This window comes from Coturnix japonica, chromosome 1 (genome assembly GCF_054131305.1).
Source record: "Coturnix japonica strain WE chromosome 1, WE-NBRP24, whole genome shotgun sequence".
Taxonomy (NCBI): Eukaryota; Metazoa; Chordata; class Aves; order Galliformes; family Phasianidae; genus Coturnix; species Coturnix japonica.
In genome coordinates this window covers 99,733,695-99,748,022 of record NC_140663.1, presented here as the reverse complement: position 1 = coordinate 99,748,022, position 14,328 = coordinate 99,733,695, and the positions used below count along the sequence as shown (strand labels likewise).

At 39.5% G+C, this 14,328-nt stretch overlaps 1 protein-coding gene across 1 annotated transcript; it reads right to left on the bottom strand.

Annotated features, from left to right (window-relative positions):
• Positions 1-1,130: 1,130 nt before the first annotated feature.
• On the bottom strand, positions 1,131-12,149 carry FAM3B (FAM3 metabolism regulating signaling molecule B). The gene is made up of 8 exons (XM_015882923.3): positions 11,950-12,149; positions 9,802-9,945; positions 8,584-8,707; positions 7,231-7,289; positions 5,694-5,744; positions 3,974-4,061; positions 2,653-2,785; positions 1,131-2,314 (listed from the first exon to the last, which is right to left on the bottom strand). The coding sequence occupies exons 1-8, from the start codon at positions 11,993-11,995 to the stop codon at positions 2,225-2,227; spliced, it is 735 nt and encodes a 244-aa protein (XP_015738409.3). The 5' UTR covers positions 11,996-12,149; the 3' UTR covers positions 1,131-2,224.
• Positions 12,150-14,328: the final 2,179 nt, after the last annotated feature.

The following is a 14,328-nucleotide window of genomic DNA, read 5'->3' as shown; positions in this document are numbered from 1 at the left end:
TTTCTATGCAGAGACTCCACCTACACCTACATGACGTGAACCAGAAGAAACGAAACTAAAATGCTTGGAAACAGTATCCTGACGTGTGTCACTCAGCTTCCTTATCCATTAGCCAATTTTCTTCCCAGTGCTCTACAGAACTCAGAAGCAAAACCACTCCAGTGCACTGCTACCCTTCTCATCCTGTGGTTTCTCATTCTCTTGCAGAGGAATCAGAGGGCTGATGGCACAGGTGCTAGGTAATGCTGTTGATGAGCAACAGCCCCTTTCCTTTACAGGCTGGCTATCAGGAAACATTTATTCCCAGAAAGAGTAGTGAGGCAGTGGCACAGGCCACCCAGGGAGGTGGTGGAGTCACTATCTCTAGAAATGTTCAAGGACCACATGGATGTGGCTCTGAGGGATGTGGTAATGATGGGCTGACAGTTGACCCAGGTGACCGTAAAGGTCTTTTTCAACCTTAATGATTCTATAAATACTGAAGGAAGACTAATACCTTTCAGGCCATTTTTGTACATCCTTGTGTTCTGTTCCTACAGATTACCTGGAGAATGGGCAAGATTTTGGGAGAGGCAAGGGGAAAGACATTATATAGTGGTCTGAGAAGTTGACTCCTGCAGCTTCTGGCCAGTAGTAGAAGAGAAAAAGATACCAGTTCCTGCTGGGTCACCAAGGACGAACAGCATTGCAAACTGGGACACTGCTACACCCAAAATCTTGTTTATGAGCAAAGAGAGATTATTTATATACACTTTTTAGTATATGGGCTATATATAAAATGTATATTTATCATGTTATACTGGAAATGTTAGAAGTAACAAGAATCATTATTAGTCTAGCTCTAATTACTACAGAGAAGTAAAGAATAATACTAACAGAGTGCAAATATACAGACAAAGTCACAGTGATAGCAGTAACAATTAAAATTCTAACACTTCTTAGCATCTCTGCCCTTTCCTGCTGTTATGCTGCCTCATCTACTGCTCCTCTGGGTCCTAATGCCAGTGGTTTTGTGCTGGTGCTGTGTCATGGAGTTCTCTCTAGAGCTCACTCCATGACGGCGGGAACAAACCCAGGGGAAGGGAGATTGTGAATGGGTCTAGGAAGAAAAAAATGAAGAAAGAATGATCTGAGAGCGAATGGCAGTTTAATAAACCCAGTAACACTAAACAACGAGAGAGTTTCAACAAGGAAAAAACCAAGTCCCAATCTCACCAATGGGCTGTGGGAGGTGGGAAGCGCACTTGGTAAGGAGCAACCATTGTGAGTCTGGCAATGTCAAAGTGCATCAAACAAATTTAGCTGCTTTCTTTGGCAGCACCCTTGGGCATAGAGAGAAATGTGCTATGTACACCTACTGCATGACAATGGCTTGGCCCATTTAGATTAATTGGGTTTGGAGAATGGCTGGATAACAGTGGGATGCTACAGGAACACAGCTTAAACTGTGGAATCTACCTTATGGGAGGTTTGTGAACAACAGGTGAGATGAACAGCAGTCTGGACATACTTCATCTATGTCAGAAAAAGGAAAATTGAATACAGGCTCATACAGTTTCCCTTCAAATATGTGTCTGATTCTACAGTTAGCATGAACAACACTGAAGCTTGCATGAAGTCATTACAAACTCTTAAAGTAAGTTAAACATAAAAAAAAAAAAGGAAAATAAAACAAACCAGGTAGATTTGAGAAGCCTATAATTGCTAAAATAATTCAAATGACTTCTTCTCTGCATGTTAACAATGCTATTCCAGATTGTTAACATTACCAAAATCAGCTCAAAAAATGTAGTGGCTTCTTCTAAAGAGAAGTCACCAATAAATTAGTATGAAATAAACTATTTTATCGCTAGCCATTTTATATAACAGGTTGGATTAAGTTTAATGGTAGTGTATAAGGGGAACCAAAAGGAAACCCATGTTAAAAACAAGTAACTAACAAGTTACTAATGACGACATACAATCACTTTCAATAACGTTGGTATTTTACAACTGTTTAAGTACTGTAACTTCAAACCACAGCATTTTATTACCACTTGTCATCAAAATATCTAATTGTTTTCAGATTAGAGAAAAACCTCATGAATAAAAGCAAGGGCAAAAACTGTACATATTACTTATTTTACAAATGCTGTTCAGGTGCTTATTGGGCTCTGGATGCAAACTACCAGAGTTGTATGTATAAAAATACAGAAGAATCTTTGCTAAGGAGGTATGCATTTGTTTACATCAGGTTTCTTGGGATACAGCCCTCTATCTGTATTTCAGCTGGCCAGCCACTGTATCTGTTCTTCTTACTGTCAGAGTGGTTTATCTGTTAAAAATAAAACATAATAAGATCAGTATTTGTGTTTACCAAATTAGTTTGTCAAACCTTATACAACGTAAAAGAGAAACTGAGAAGCTGAATGCTATGTTAGACATCTTATTCAATATAATGGGTGAAGATTCCACCAATTTCTCTTACACTCTACCTAAAAAACTCAAGGATTCAAAGTCTCAGATCTAAAGCAAAGAATACGGCACATTAGAGAATTTGCTTTGCACAGCTGAGGCCTACTCTATAGTTACTACAGATATCCCACAAAATATGCACCTTAAGGTCATACCTTATACAGAGACAAATAAAATTGAAAATAAAATGAAACTGACCTTTTCCTTTTCAATATCATCTGGGAGCTTGAAGCCTTTGGCAGCTACAAAAGCCCAGCTTGACCTGAACTTCATATTTTGTATTTCTTTACTTCCCAGAGTTTCTACTAACTTTTTGGCATTACTTTTCAACCTGGAAGAAAAAAAAAAAAGGTGAAAAAAGGTATTAATAATATGAGTAGAGAAAAGAGCAAGGAGTGGCTGGTGGAACTGGGGTTGTTTACCACTTTGCTCTCTACAAGTACGTGAAAGGAGATTGTTGTGAGGTGGGTGCTGGTCTCTTTCCTCAGTTCACAAGCAATAGGACGTGAGGAAATGGCCTCAAGTTTTATCAGGGGACATTTAGGTTGTACATCAGGAGGAAATTTTTCAGAGAGGAGGGTCAAACAATGGAGCCAGCTGACTAGGGAAGTGGTGTAGTTCCTATCTCTGGAGGCATTTAAAGGATATGTGGGCATGGCACAAAGGGACATGGTTTAACGATAATACTCATGAGGTCAGGCTGATGGTTGGACTTAATGATCTTGAAAGTCTTTTCCAACCTAGATGAGTCTATAATTCTATGGTTTACATTAGTAGGTCGGCAGAAGAAATAACAAGAAGTTAAAAACTTCCTGAATGTTGTCTTAGTAGCATGTCATTAAACCTACAGATGAAAATTCTCTCTCTGAATTCTTCTTCTCTACATCCCTGATGTTAATATCATCTGTTTGTAACAATGCAGCAGAAAGAAATACACGTCAAACACTAAATTTGTAAAATTTGACATTTTGTCCCTTTTTAAATATTGACAAAGGCATCAAATGTTTATCGTATATATATATATATATATAATATATACGATATTATATATATATTATATATTATATAATATATATATATTGTATACGATATTATATATAATATATATATATATATTATTGTCCCTGTTTAATTACAGCATCATGACTTCAGATCAAAACAGCATAAGATTTGAAAAGACATGAAGAATCAGGTTAAGGTGTAGGAAAGAATGCAAGCTAGGTATGTTCTAATTAGAGCTGTGGATACCTTCTTAATAGAAGGTTGTGACCCAGAGATAATAACATTGCCCTTCACAATGATAACTGGTGCTTTTAAACAAGCATGATACTCTCCTTCCATCTTTTGAAGCATCAACATACATGATGTGGGCAAGCACTGAATGTATATGTAATAAAAACTTTTAAGAGAGGAAATGACTATACAATGAAATAAATCATTCTTTTAAACCATTTTACAATAGTGACTGCCAAGATATTTGTTGTTGTATTTCTCAGCCTGCTGTGAATAGTTTCCTTACCGGGCACTTCCGTCATCATGAGTAACCATGAAAAGCAGGGACCCTTGTGGTACACTTTCAATGAAAGCCACCATCTCTTCTGAGTGGTCTGTTGAATTAATTACACAACCAATTACTCCCTCACATACACATGATCACATTCCACCTACTTTCTCTTGCATTCAACTTCGTCTCACTTTTTGACCTTGCCTACTCAAAATGAGACCTATTTAGGCAATCTTTCTATGCACTGGCACAGGACTTGCCTAATCCTTGAAGGTGCAGAAAGCTGCCAGCTTTCACTGAAAACTAGAAGAGAAAAAGTTGCCCTAAAATTCCTAGTTGTAAAGAAAGACTTTTGAACCTCTGAAAACAGATAATATTTACACACAAGATTTATTATTATTATTATGTTCACCCTATGTAGCACTCCACCAGCAGGCAAAACATGTAATAGTCCAGAAGTTACTGATACTCTGTGCCTCTGTTTTTGTGTGCTAACTACCATGCTAACTGTTGCGCTAAGTTACACACCCCACCATACACCCATTTTCACACAGAATCACAGAATGACCCGGGTTGGAAGGGACCTCAAGGATCATGTAGTTCCAACCCCCCTGCCTGGCAGGGCCACCAAACATACACCTTTACTAGATCAGTTTACCCAGGGCCCCGTCCAACCTGGCCTTGAACACCTCCAAGGACGGGGCATCCACAACCTCCCTGGGCAGCCTGTTCCAGGGCCTAACCACTCTCCTAGTGAAGAACTTCCCCCTAACATCCAACCTAAATCTTCCCTCCTTCAACTTGGATCCATTTCCCCTAGTCCTGCTATTGTCAGCCCTTTTGAAGAGTTTACTCCCCTCCTGGGTGTAGGTTCCCTTCAGGTATTGAAAGGCTGCAATGAGGTCACCCCGCAGCCTTCTCTTCTCCAGGCTGAACAAGCCCAACTCCCTCAGACTGTCCTCATAGGTGAGGTGCTCCAGCCCCCTGATTTTCATTAAGTGGCAGCCTATTTGCAGCACTAAGATATTTATTTGTCCTGCAATTGCTAAGACAAACATTATTTTCTATGGAAAATAAGTGTATTGTGTGGCAGTATCCTTGGAGACACTGCAGTCCATATACCACATACAAATCTGTAGCCCCACAATTAGACCCAGTGATTTCTATTCATGCATGCAAGGTCATAAATATTCTTAAGTGGCAACAGAATCAGCTGTGAGTGCCTTGTAGCATTGTTCTTCTTTCTAGGGAGTAAGGTAACTGGTATCATCCTAAGCCTGGAAAATGTATTGGAAGCTATTCTTAAAGTAGATCTTATTTAGATACACAGTAGAATAGAAAGACTAACTTAATACTTATGATTTTACAGTTAGAATAGAATAAAACAAAATATATCAGAAAAAAAAGATTTTGCTGAATGGATGTAGTACCTGGTAAGTGCTGTCCTTCCCAGACTGAAATAATGGAGAAGGAAAATAACAACTAATCACAACAAACATTAACTAACCCAGACAACCTTAAAACAACAACAACAAAAAAACAACACACATCTTTTCAGACAAAAATTGTCAGAAGACCTGGCTACAGTATGTTTAAATGAATACAGTCGCTGTATGTTTCCAATTGATCTTCAATGGGAGAAGCACAGTCATTTAAAGAGTAGGACAAATATTTAAATACATTTTTACTGAACACTGAAACATTAATAAAAGCTTTTCTGCACTCTTTTCCCTACCTCCTTCCCACATGTCAAAGAAATTTGCTGATATTAGTTTTCCTGTTTCATCTGTAAAAAAAGAGCAAGAGCGAAAATATGAGTAAAAACGGTTACAATAAATCAGTACACACAGCATTTTCTGCAAAAGTAAGGCATCTCTAAGCTTTGGTATTAGTGTGCTTCAGATTTTTCTTTTGTTTGATTTTTTGAATTGGATGGAACATAGAATAATGCAAGTTTGAGATTTGGGGAGAATATTTTGTCTATTTGCTGCTTGCAGCTGCAGTCAGATGAAAAAATAGTTCACAAATCACTTCTGTTACGACACAGACCTGCAAACTGTCACAGATAACCACACTGCTAAGAAACAAATTCTTCTTTCAACAGCCGCCTGAATCCGAACATCACTAATGACTAAACCACAATTATTTTTGTTTTAAGGAAAAAATTCAGTTTACTGTGCACATCCAAGTTTTTATACATACACAGACTACCCTAGGTCACAACTTTACACAAAGAAGTTGATTAAGCCTGATTCTATTTGAATGGCTCCATCCTGTGCAGTGTTTCAGATTCTTGTCTACGCTAATTGAGCCCAGCGACTCGAATAAAATCATGCAGGTTCAGACAAGGCTAAGACCTTGCTTAATAACAATGAGAGAAGAAAACTGGAACAAAAATGTTCTGTGATCAAAATCAACCTGTCAATGCATCCTTTGCTTCCTCTCCCCCAAAATATTTTGCAATCATTTTTCTAGGGATCCATCCATTGAATGCATTCTATTTCACCACTGTAAGGGAAACAGTTGATCACAGCCTGAACCTCTGATAAACCATCTGAGGCAAATGATGAGTCAGCTGTGGGAGCACAGGTGAAGGTAATTCAGCTGTGCTCCTGGAAGGGCTGGAGCTTGACTCCACCTCTCCCAGATCCCATTTAAAGGCCGACCACCACTAAGGCAGCATCTATTTCTGGATATCACTTCTTTGTGGGGTTCTTGCAGTGAGCTTTGGTGTTGGTGAGCACCTATTTTGAAGGCCTCAGAATTAGTGAGTCCTTTCCCTTAGTTACCCTCTGGCTATTTATTTCCAGCTATATTTGTACTATTCCAACTGTATGTTGTACTTTGTATTATTTCCACCATACAACCACCATACCAATTCATCTAAGTTAAAATGGTGCATGAGACCTAGAATAAACTACAGCATCAGCTTTCCAAAAGCTTTGATATCAGTCAAGCTTTAAGTTTTGTCTTTCTGCCCACTGACCATTTCTAGAAAAGGAATTTGTACCTTGTGGTAGAACTGCAATTCTCAGTTACTGTATATCTTTCTATTTGCTTATACCGACTATGTACACACTTCTTCTTCTTCTTTTTTTTTTTTTTAATCCAGAAGACTATTTCTCTCAAGCGGTAATCTGTCCTTCTTACATTTAACATCAATCACGTTTGCAGTTTTTCCTTTGCTTCCATTCTAGCTACCAAAAGCACCCCAAAGGTTTATTTATTAACCATTACAAAGGTATTTCTCTAACATTTTTAATCTTACTTACAATTGACAATGGCTATGTTTATACCCCTTCCAACATTACCCTTTTCTTCACTTATAAGCCTGGAAATGAAAAAAGGGATGTATCAGTAGAATTCATCCTTCTACAGACTCTGATTCAAAGTCAGATTTACCAGTGCTAAGTTACTTCCTGGTGTTCATGCTTTCTTCAGTTATTTAATTCAAGAGCTAGTAGCAAAAAAGAGCTATGGCTTTAAAGTCTTTTGTGTTATATTAGTCCATTTCCTTCAAAGATACAGAATGAGTCTTGCAAAATGAGCCAGATCAAGAAAGTGATTTGTACAAATCCAGCCAAAAAGATAAAAAAGAAAAACATAACAAACTTGTGGGTTCGTTCTTGTGACAGTAAACCATGTGGCCATATCCACTTGAAAGATCACTTTAAGGATTTAAAGTCACTTTACTTGTCCAGTTTGAAAAATTAGGAACAAACTTGACTTTCAGAAGGTGCTGACCACTTGATGTATATCTGAACCTCTACAACTAAAAATAATAGTTGTAACTAACAGCTGAAAACAGCTTATCTACAGGAACAAAGGAAATAACCTGAGATGTATGGATGTATGTATTAAATATGTTAAACACTGTCTGATATATTCTGATGTTTACCACCAATAAAGCATCAACAGTTTACAAGTTTTTCAATGGAGGTCTAAATGACTCAGAGGACATGTCTCTGAAGACCTATCTACCCATCAATAAAAAAAGTTATGAGTCAGTCCAGGTTATGAAAAAAAGCTAATCAAACAGCTTGAAGACCGGGCAAAGGCAGAAACTACAGCATCTATGAGAAGAAAACACATCCTTCAGTAAAAACAGCATATACCCACATGGCAGCAATGTGCTATTCCAAAAGCAGAACACAGAAGAGGAGAAAAATTTAAGACAGCTTTGAAAATGCATTTATAAGTATATATTCAAAGTCACTATCTCCAAGTTATCTTTAGCTCTTCCATCACTGTTGCTAAGTCTCTACTTTAGGCCAGAGATCCCTGGAAATGGATTGTCTTGATTTGAATCATCACTGTAAAACTCATCAGAATGGAGGAAGCAGAGAAGAAACTCTATTTAAGATGGACTTCACGTCATACTGCAGAAAGAGTGCCATAAAGAGGAAAATAGGAACAGCAGGAAAAACTCACTTGTTCCTAGGAGACCTAGGGCATACTTATTAACACTGAAAAGGGAACATACAGTGGTGGCCTTTTTCTGCATGTAATTTTACTAAAGATGTCTTTTCTTTCCCTAGAAGCTTACTTGCTAGTGAACCAAAATAGAAGATCCTTCCTTATACTACAAAGCATTTACATACATTTAAAGTCAGTCTGGTACTTACAGCTCATCCTCAAAACAGATTTTAGCCAGCTTCTCTTTGCCACCACCACTAAGAATCCGATAGGCGTAGCTCCCAGGTGAGCAGGGAGACCAGTGATCACACTTCTGCCTTTTGGGGAGTGGGACTACAACAACAAAGAAGAGGAAGTCTTCTTGAGTGCTACATAAACAATCTCTACATGGAAAGAATCACTTACTGTCAACACGTTAATATATAAGCATATATACAGAGACCAATACTGTCAGTTTCCCAGTGTCGTGGTAATGTTCTCACAGATTTGCCTGGGTTTTGGGTTATTGTTGGCTTACAAACCACTGCTGAGAAGAATAGCTAGCTTTTCTAGAGAAAAAAATTATCCATATACTCTTGATTCAAATAAAATCATACTATTTTGTATTATTTCCACTAAGAGTAAACAAGGGCTATAAGGACAAAGAATTCCCATGGATAGCTTGAAGCTGACAGTTATAATTCTAAAATTTATTTATTTATTTATTTATTTTTTCCACAAAATAACAGTCATAGAATGAGAAAAATGTGAACATTAAGTCACACTATCAGATCAGGTGAAAAAAGAAAAAGAGAACTACATCACAAGCTTTGGTTATTACTTCAACCTGTTATGGAAACTAAAAAACACCTAAGACATAGTCAAAGCTTCAGCAGCAGCTTTGCAGATGACTTATGCTTACATGCTAACAAACAAAGAAGGTGTTATTAGATTAGTAGTCAATTATTAATATTTGCATACTGGCAAATAGAAGATGACATTATGTTTCTTCAAAATTGCGTATAAGAAGCAGTTCAGACATGCACTAACTAAATGAATTAACTTTATACAAACAACATAATTCTTATAATAACTTGTTTGCTAACAAGAGGATGAGAGGTAACGGCCTTAAGTTACACCAGGGTAGGTCTAGTTTGGATATTTGGAAAAACTTATTTCCAGAAGGAGTGATGATGCAGCGGCACAGGCTGCCCAGGGGGGTGGTGCAGTCACCATCCCCTGAGGTGTTCAAGAGCCATGTGGATGTGCCACTGAGATATGTGGGCAGTGGGCATGGTGGGGGTGGGCTGATGGTTGGACTGGGTGATCTTAGTAGCCTTTTCCAACCTTAGTGATTTTATGATTGTAAGACCTTTTTAATTTAACAAGTAAATAGAGAATATTAGATAAATGGAAAAAATAAAAATAAAAAAAATACAACTACATACCCCTCAACACTGGTTTCTTTCCAATGTCTTGAAGATAAGCTATAGATGTTGACAGCGACTCTTGCGGTACATGAGCAGCAAATATGTATCCCAAGTACCAAGCAAATGATGATGCCAACAAGAGCCCTGATAACTTCACAAAATCTGCCAAGAAAAACATAGACAAAGATGTATGCATAGCTACACAAAAAAATAATGTATTTTCTCTGGCACTGCTAAAGAATTGGCTATTTTTTTTCACTACTGAAAAAGGTGTCAACCGTTGCCTTTGATGAAGTGGAGACAGGGCACTGATTGCACACCCACCTCTGACAACTCCTTTCATCTTGAAAACTTGGTCTTCGAGAAGAAAACCCACCCCATCTGTACCAGATCCCCTCAACCTATAGGTAAAATGCTGCAAAGAGACACGGAGTTCAATTCTGTCCCTCAATGCACGCAAAACTATGACACTGAAAAATAAGTACCAGATATCATACACGACTATGCAGGTTGTATACGGTTAGTGTTGATTTTGTGTGATATGCAGACCCTGCAATAGTGGTTTAAACCACAGGTGTCCAACCTTTTGGACTGCTGGGGTCACACTGAGTGAAGAAGAATTGTTTGGGGCCACATATAAAATACATAATATAGTTAATATATATAAGTAACAAAACTTTTTTTTCTTTTTCTTTTTTTTAATATATAGTTTTTACTGAAACAAGGGTCCATCAGGCTGAGCACACTGAAAATGCATTCTTTAGTTAGAAGGAATACATTGCCTAATTTATGATATCAAACAGTGAAATATCATTGGGAAACCCTGGCTTTTACAAATGTTAAGACTTCTGTCCCTTCTCTGTTTATCCCCTCTCTAGAATAAGGTCAAATTCTTCGCTTCTTCTCCTCAAGTCTTATTTTGCAAGTCATACCCCTTCCCATGAATTCTGCCTGACTTGTCTGCAGAAAGGATATGGTAGTACAATGTGCCCATTCTGGTGGCTCTGCTTATCTTTATTCATGCCAAAAGGAAGTTTTGACATTTATCTTAAGTGTAGAGATTACTGCTTCGAGTTCAGTTTATAATACTCCACAAAGAGATCTTCTCTCCTGATAAGCTTTGACCTTTCTAGCCTCTATTTCTATCAACTATTGCATGAGATAATTCCTGCATTATACCTAAAAAAATCCACCCCAACACACACACACAAATTATAAAACTTAACAGAAAATAGTAGTAATGTTAACTCTAGATGTTACTGAAAAGAGTCATAAACACACCCTATTCTTTACAGTAGCCATAGAACTAGGAAATTCTCTCTGAGTCAGAGGTGTCAGCTTAACACCTGAGCTACAGTTTTACATCAACTCTTGAACCTCAATGAAGAGGAATGGAGGTCATTATGAACACTTAAAGTTTTTCTATACATAAATACAGTTTTATATATATGTACATGTATATATATATATATGCATACATATATTATGAAGAGGACAGTAAATCTTTTAAAGATACTGCTGATCTGAGCTCTTAAAACGTGTCACTGCACTTAAGAGTTAAAGGATTAAGCCAGAGAAAGTTACATAACATGAATCTTCAGAGAGAACATATTTCACAATTATTCCCTCAGGCTAAGTGAAATCATAGAGTCACAGAAGGGTTTGAGTTGAAAAGGACTTCAAAGCCCACCCAGCCCAACCCCTGCCATGGGCAGGGCTGCCCCCCACCAGCTCAGGCTGCCCAGGGCCCCATCCAGCCTGGCCTTGAGCACCTCTAGGGATGGAGTTCAGGAAACTGTTGTAGAATATTACCAGTGAACTTCTGGCTTTCCCTCTGGGGATTCAGAAGCCAGTGGGGGACTGCACTGAAGGCATCTGTGGGTCAACTGGGTCTTCACTTACTGAGGTTGCATATACTGTGCATATTATAAAGTTCCTGCACAGAAATGCATAAAAACCCACAAGCAGCTAAACCATACACTCAAACTGAAGAGAGCTTAAGGCTTGCTACAAGCAGCACTGAAAGTGAGAAGCTGCGTCTATATTCACAGAAGCAAAGCTGCTCTCACGCTTAGCTGAAAGGTTGTAAATCACCACATTTATAACACTCAGAACTGTATGGGAACCACGTGCCAGAGAACGCTTATGAGGGGGGCTGCTACTCACACTGCCGCCTCTGCCACATCGCTCGGGATGGGGATGGACCACCCATCCCCTGCCCTTTGCCGTCCCCGGCTGTCGCCGCTCCTCCTCCTCCTCCTCTCTCTCCTTTCCTCCTCCGGCCGCGGGCACAGCCGACCCCTACCTCACCGGGCTGCCAGCAGAGAACGGGGAAGGAAGCGGCCACCTGTCCGCTCCACCCCGCCTTGGCACGGCCCCGCCCCGCACCCTGCTGCTTCGGGATACTTCCCCACTCATGGGGAAAACTACAGGGTCTCTTCTTGGGCTGAGGAGCTGACCTCGAGCCGGCCTCGTCCCGCTCATCAGACGTTCCCGTGGAGGGTGATAGCTGCCGCCGCCATTTTCTGAGGGGGCTGCGGGGGTCCTGCTGGCCATGGGGCTCAAGTCCTGGTGACATCGAGGCTTCTCGAGGGGGAGGAAATGGTTTTAAGTTAAAAGAGGAAAGATTTAGGTTGGATGTTAGGGGGAAGTTCTTCACTAGGAGAGTGGTTAGGCCCTGGAACAGGCTGCCCAGGGAGGTTGTGGATGCCCCATCCTTGGAGGTGTTCAAGGCCAGGTTGGACGGGGCCCTGGGTAAACTGATCTAGTAAATGTGTATGTTTGGTGGCCCTGCCAGGCAGGGGGATTGGAACTACATGATCCTTGAGGTCCCTTCCAACCCGGGTCATTCTGTGTGATTCTGTGCGGGACCTATGCTCTGGCCAAAACCATGAATGAAACCTCACTGAGGCCTCTTACCTCTCCAGTGTGGCACCAGATAGCTCTACCATGGGCACCAGACCACCAGAGTGAGCTCTTAGTTCATCTTTTCCTGCTTGAGCTGTGCAGGCAACCTTGACAGCATCTGTCAGTTCTGACTTTGGCCTTCCTACTAAGACACCTATGAAAACAATCGTTCCAGTCACTGGAGCGGAGGCATTTTTTGTCCTCATCTGCAAGTCCTATAAAGGTAAAATCTGAAGGATTGGTTGCTGTTTGTTAGTTGCAAATGAAAAGCAATGTTCATTAGAACCTAGGCAGGTAAATCATTCTTGTGTTAGCATGGGATGAATAAACTTAAGAAATGAAAAGCATAGAGCAAAAAGGAAAAGGAGCTATGAGAGGGCAAGAAAGAGTTAGGGACAACACTGTTCTGAATTAGTTTTCCAAATATTACATACAGTTATTTCCGTAGAAAGTGTTACTCTGTAAGATGGCACATCAGAAAATGATGTCTGCTAATAAATGAATGAAACTACTGCAGAGGGTATTTCTTGTCTTTAAAGTAAAAATAAGGAAGCCTAAAACCCCAAATGCTGCAGTTAATGGTGGCATCAAAATGAAAAATTCTGCAGATTTTACTAAAACAGTGAAAATTCACTAGGACTTGGGATAATTTAACTTTGCACTGCATTTATTGTATGACCAGCAGCGGGTCATGGGTTTCACTGATAAAAATTTCAAGCCTCGAGGTGCTTTGTAACCACTGTGACAAAACATCATTAGCAGTTGGTGTCATTTGGGTAACAACCAGTTTATCTACTTTTAACCAGAAGAAAAATATGTCAGTTAACTGCTTCTTCATTACTGCCTAAACTACGCTGACCTATACCCATGTGTTTGCTATGAAACAGGGCAACACTTTCATCATTCTGATTGCCAAAGCCCAGGGATCCGGTGGTCTCTGGGGTAATTTTAAGTGCCAAAGGACCAGGAAGCTTAAAGAAGTTTTACTTTGGGTATTTCTATTTTGTGTCTATGAAAGCAATGTGATACGTTTCTCTCTTAAGTAATTATTCAAAGATGAGGGATGCAGAACACTTCAGAAATATCGTCATTCGTCCTGTAATTTGGAAGCTTAGAAAAAAATAATTCAAAACATTAATCTTCGCTTTAGATGCTCGTGAGGAAATGAGACCCTTTGATGATAAGCAGCAGCATAGGAAATCTATTCATGAAACAAATCACTCCTGCAGACAGTAAATGGAACAGATATGTGTATGCTCAGAATGCCTATGAATTAGGCCACGGTTAGTGGAGAATGTTTATGGGCATTTGCTAACCATGTGAAATGACAACAGAGCAAGTTCCTGCCTGCCCTTTGAGTGGCTGTACCTCCAGAGTTGCTTTCTGCACCCACCTCACTTGGCCAATCATCTGCTGTATGTGTCATCCTGGTCCTCACAGCTATTTAATTTCAAAGTTCTCTGCTCATGCACAAATGGCCAATGGTGTATTTTTAATCCTCCTAGGATGAGGTACAAAGTGCAATGCGGAAGAGCAGTTCTTTAAGCTGCCATAACTCAGCTGTATTTCACTGTGTGTCTGCGCCCTTAATTCAGGTGGAATCTCATTATCCTGAGGTGGTAACAAGAAGAGCAAAGT

Bases quoted from the DNA above. Each gene is read 5' to 3' on its own strand.
- FAM3B (XM_015882923.3), bottom strand. From the start codon at position 11,995: ATGGGTGGTCCATCCCCATCCCGAGCGATGTGGCAGAGGCGGCAGT. The intron at 9,946-11,949 runs GTGAGTAGCAGC...TTTTCTTGGCAG, and splicing joins GATGTGGCAGAGGCGGCAGT to ATTTTGTGAAGTTATCAGGG. The intron at 8,708-9,801 runs GTATGTAGTTGT...TTGTTGTTGTAG, and splicing joins AAAGAAACCAGTGTTGAGGG to TCCCACTCCCCAAAAGGCAG.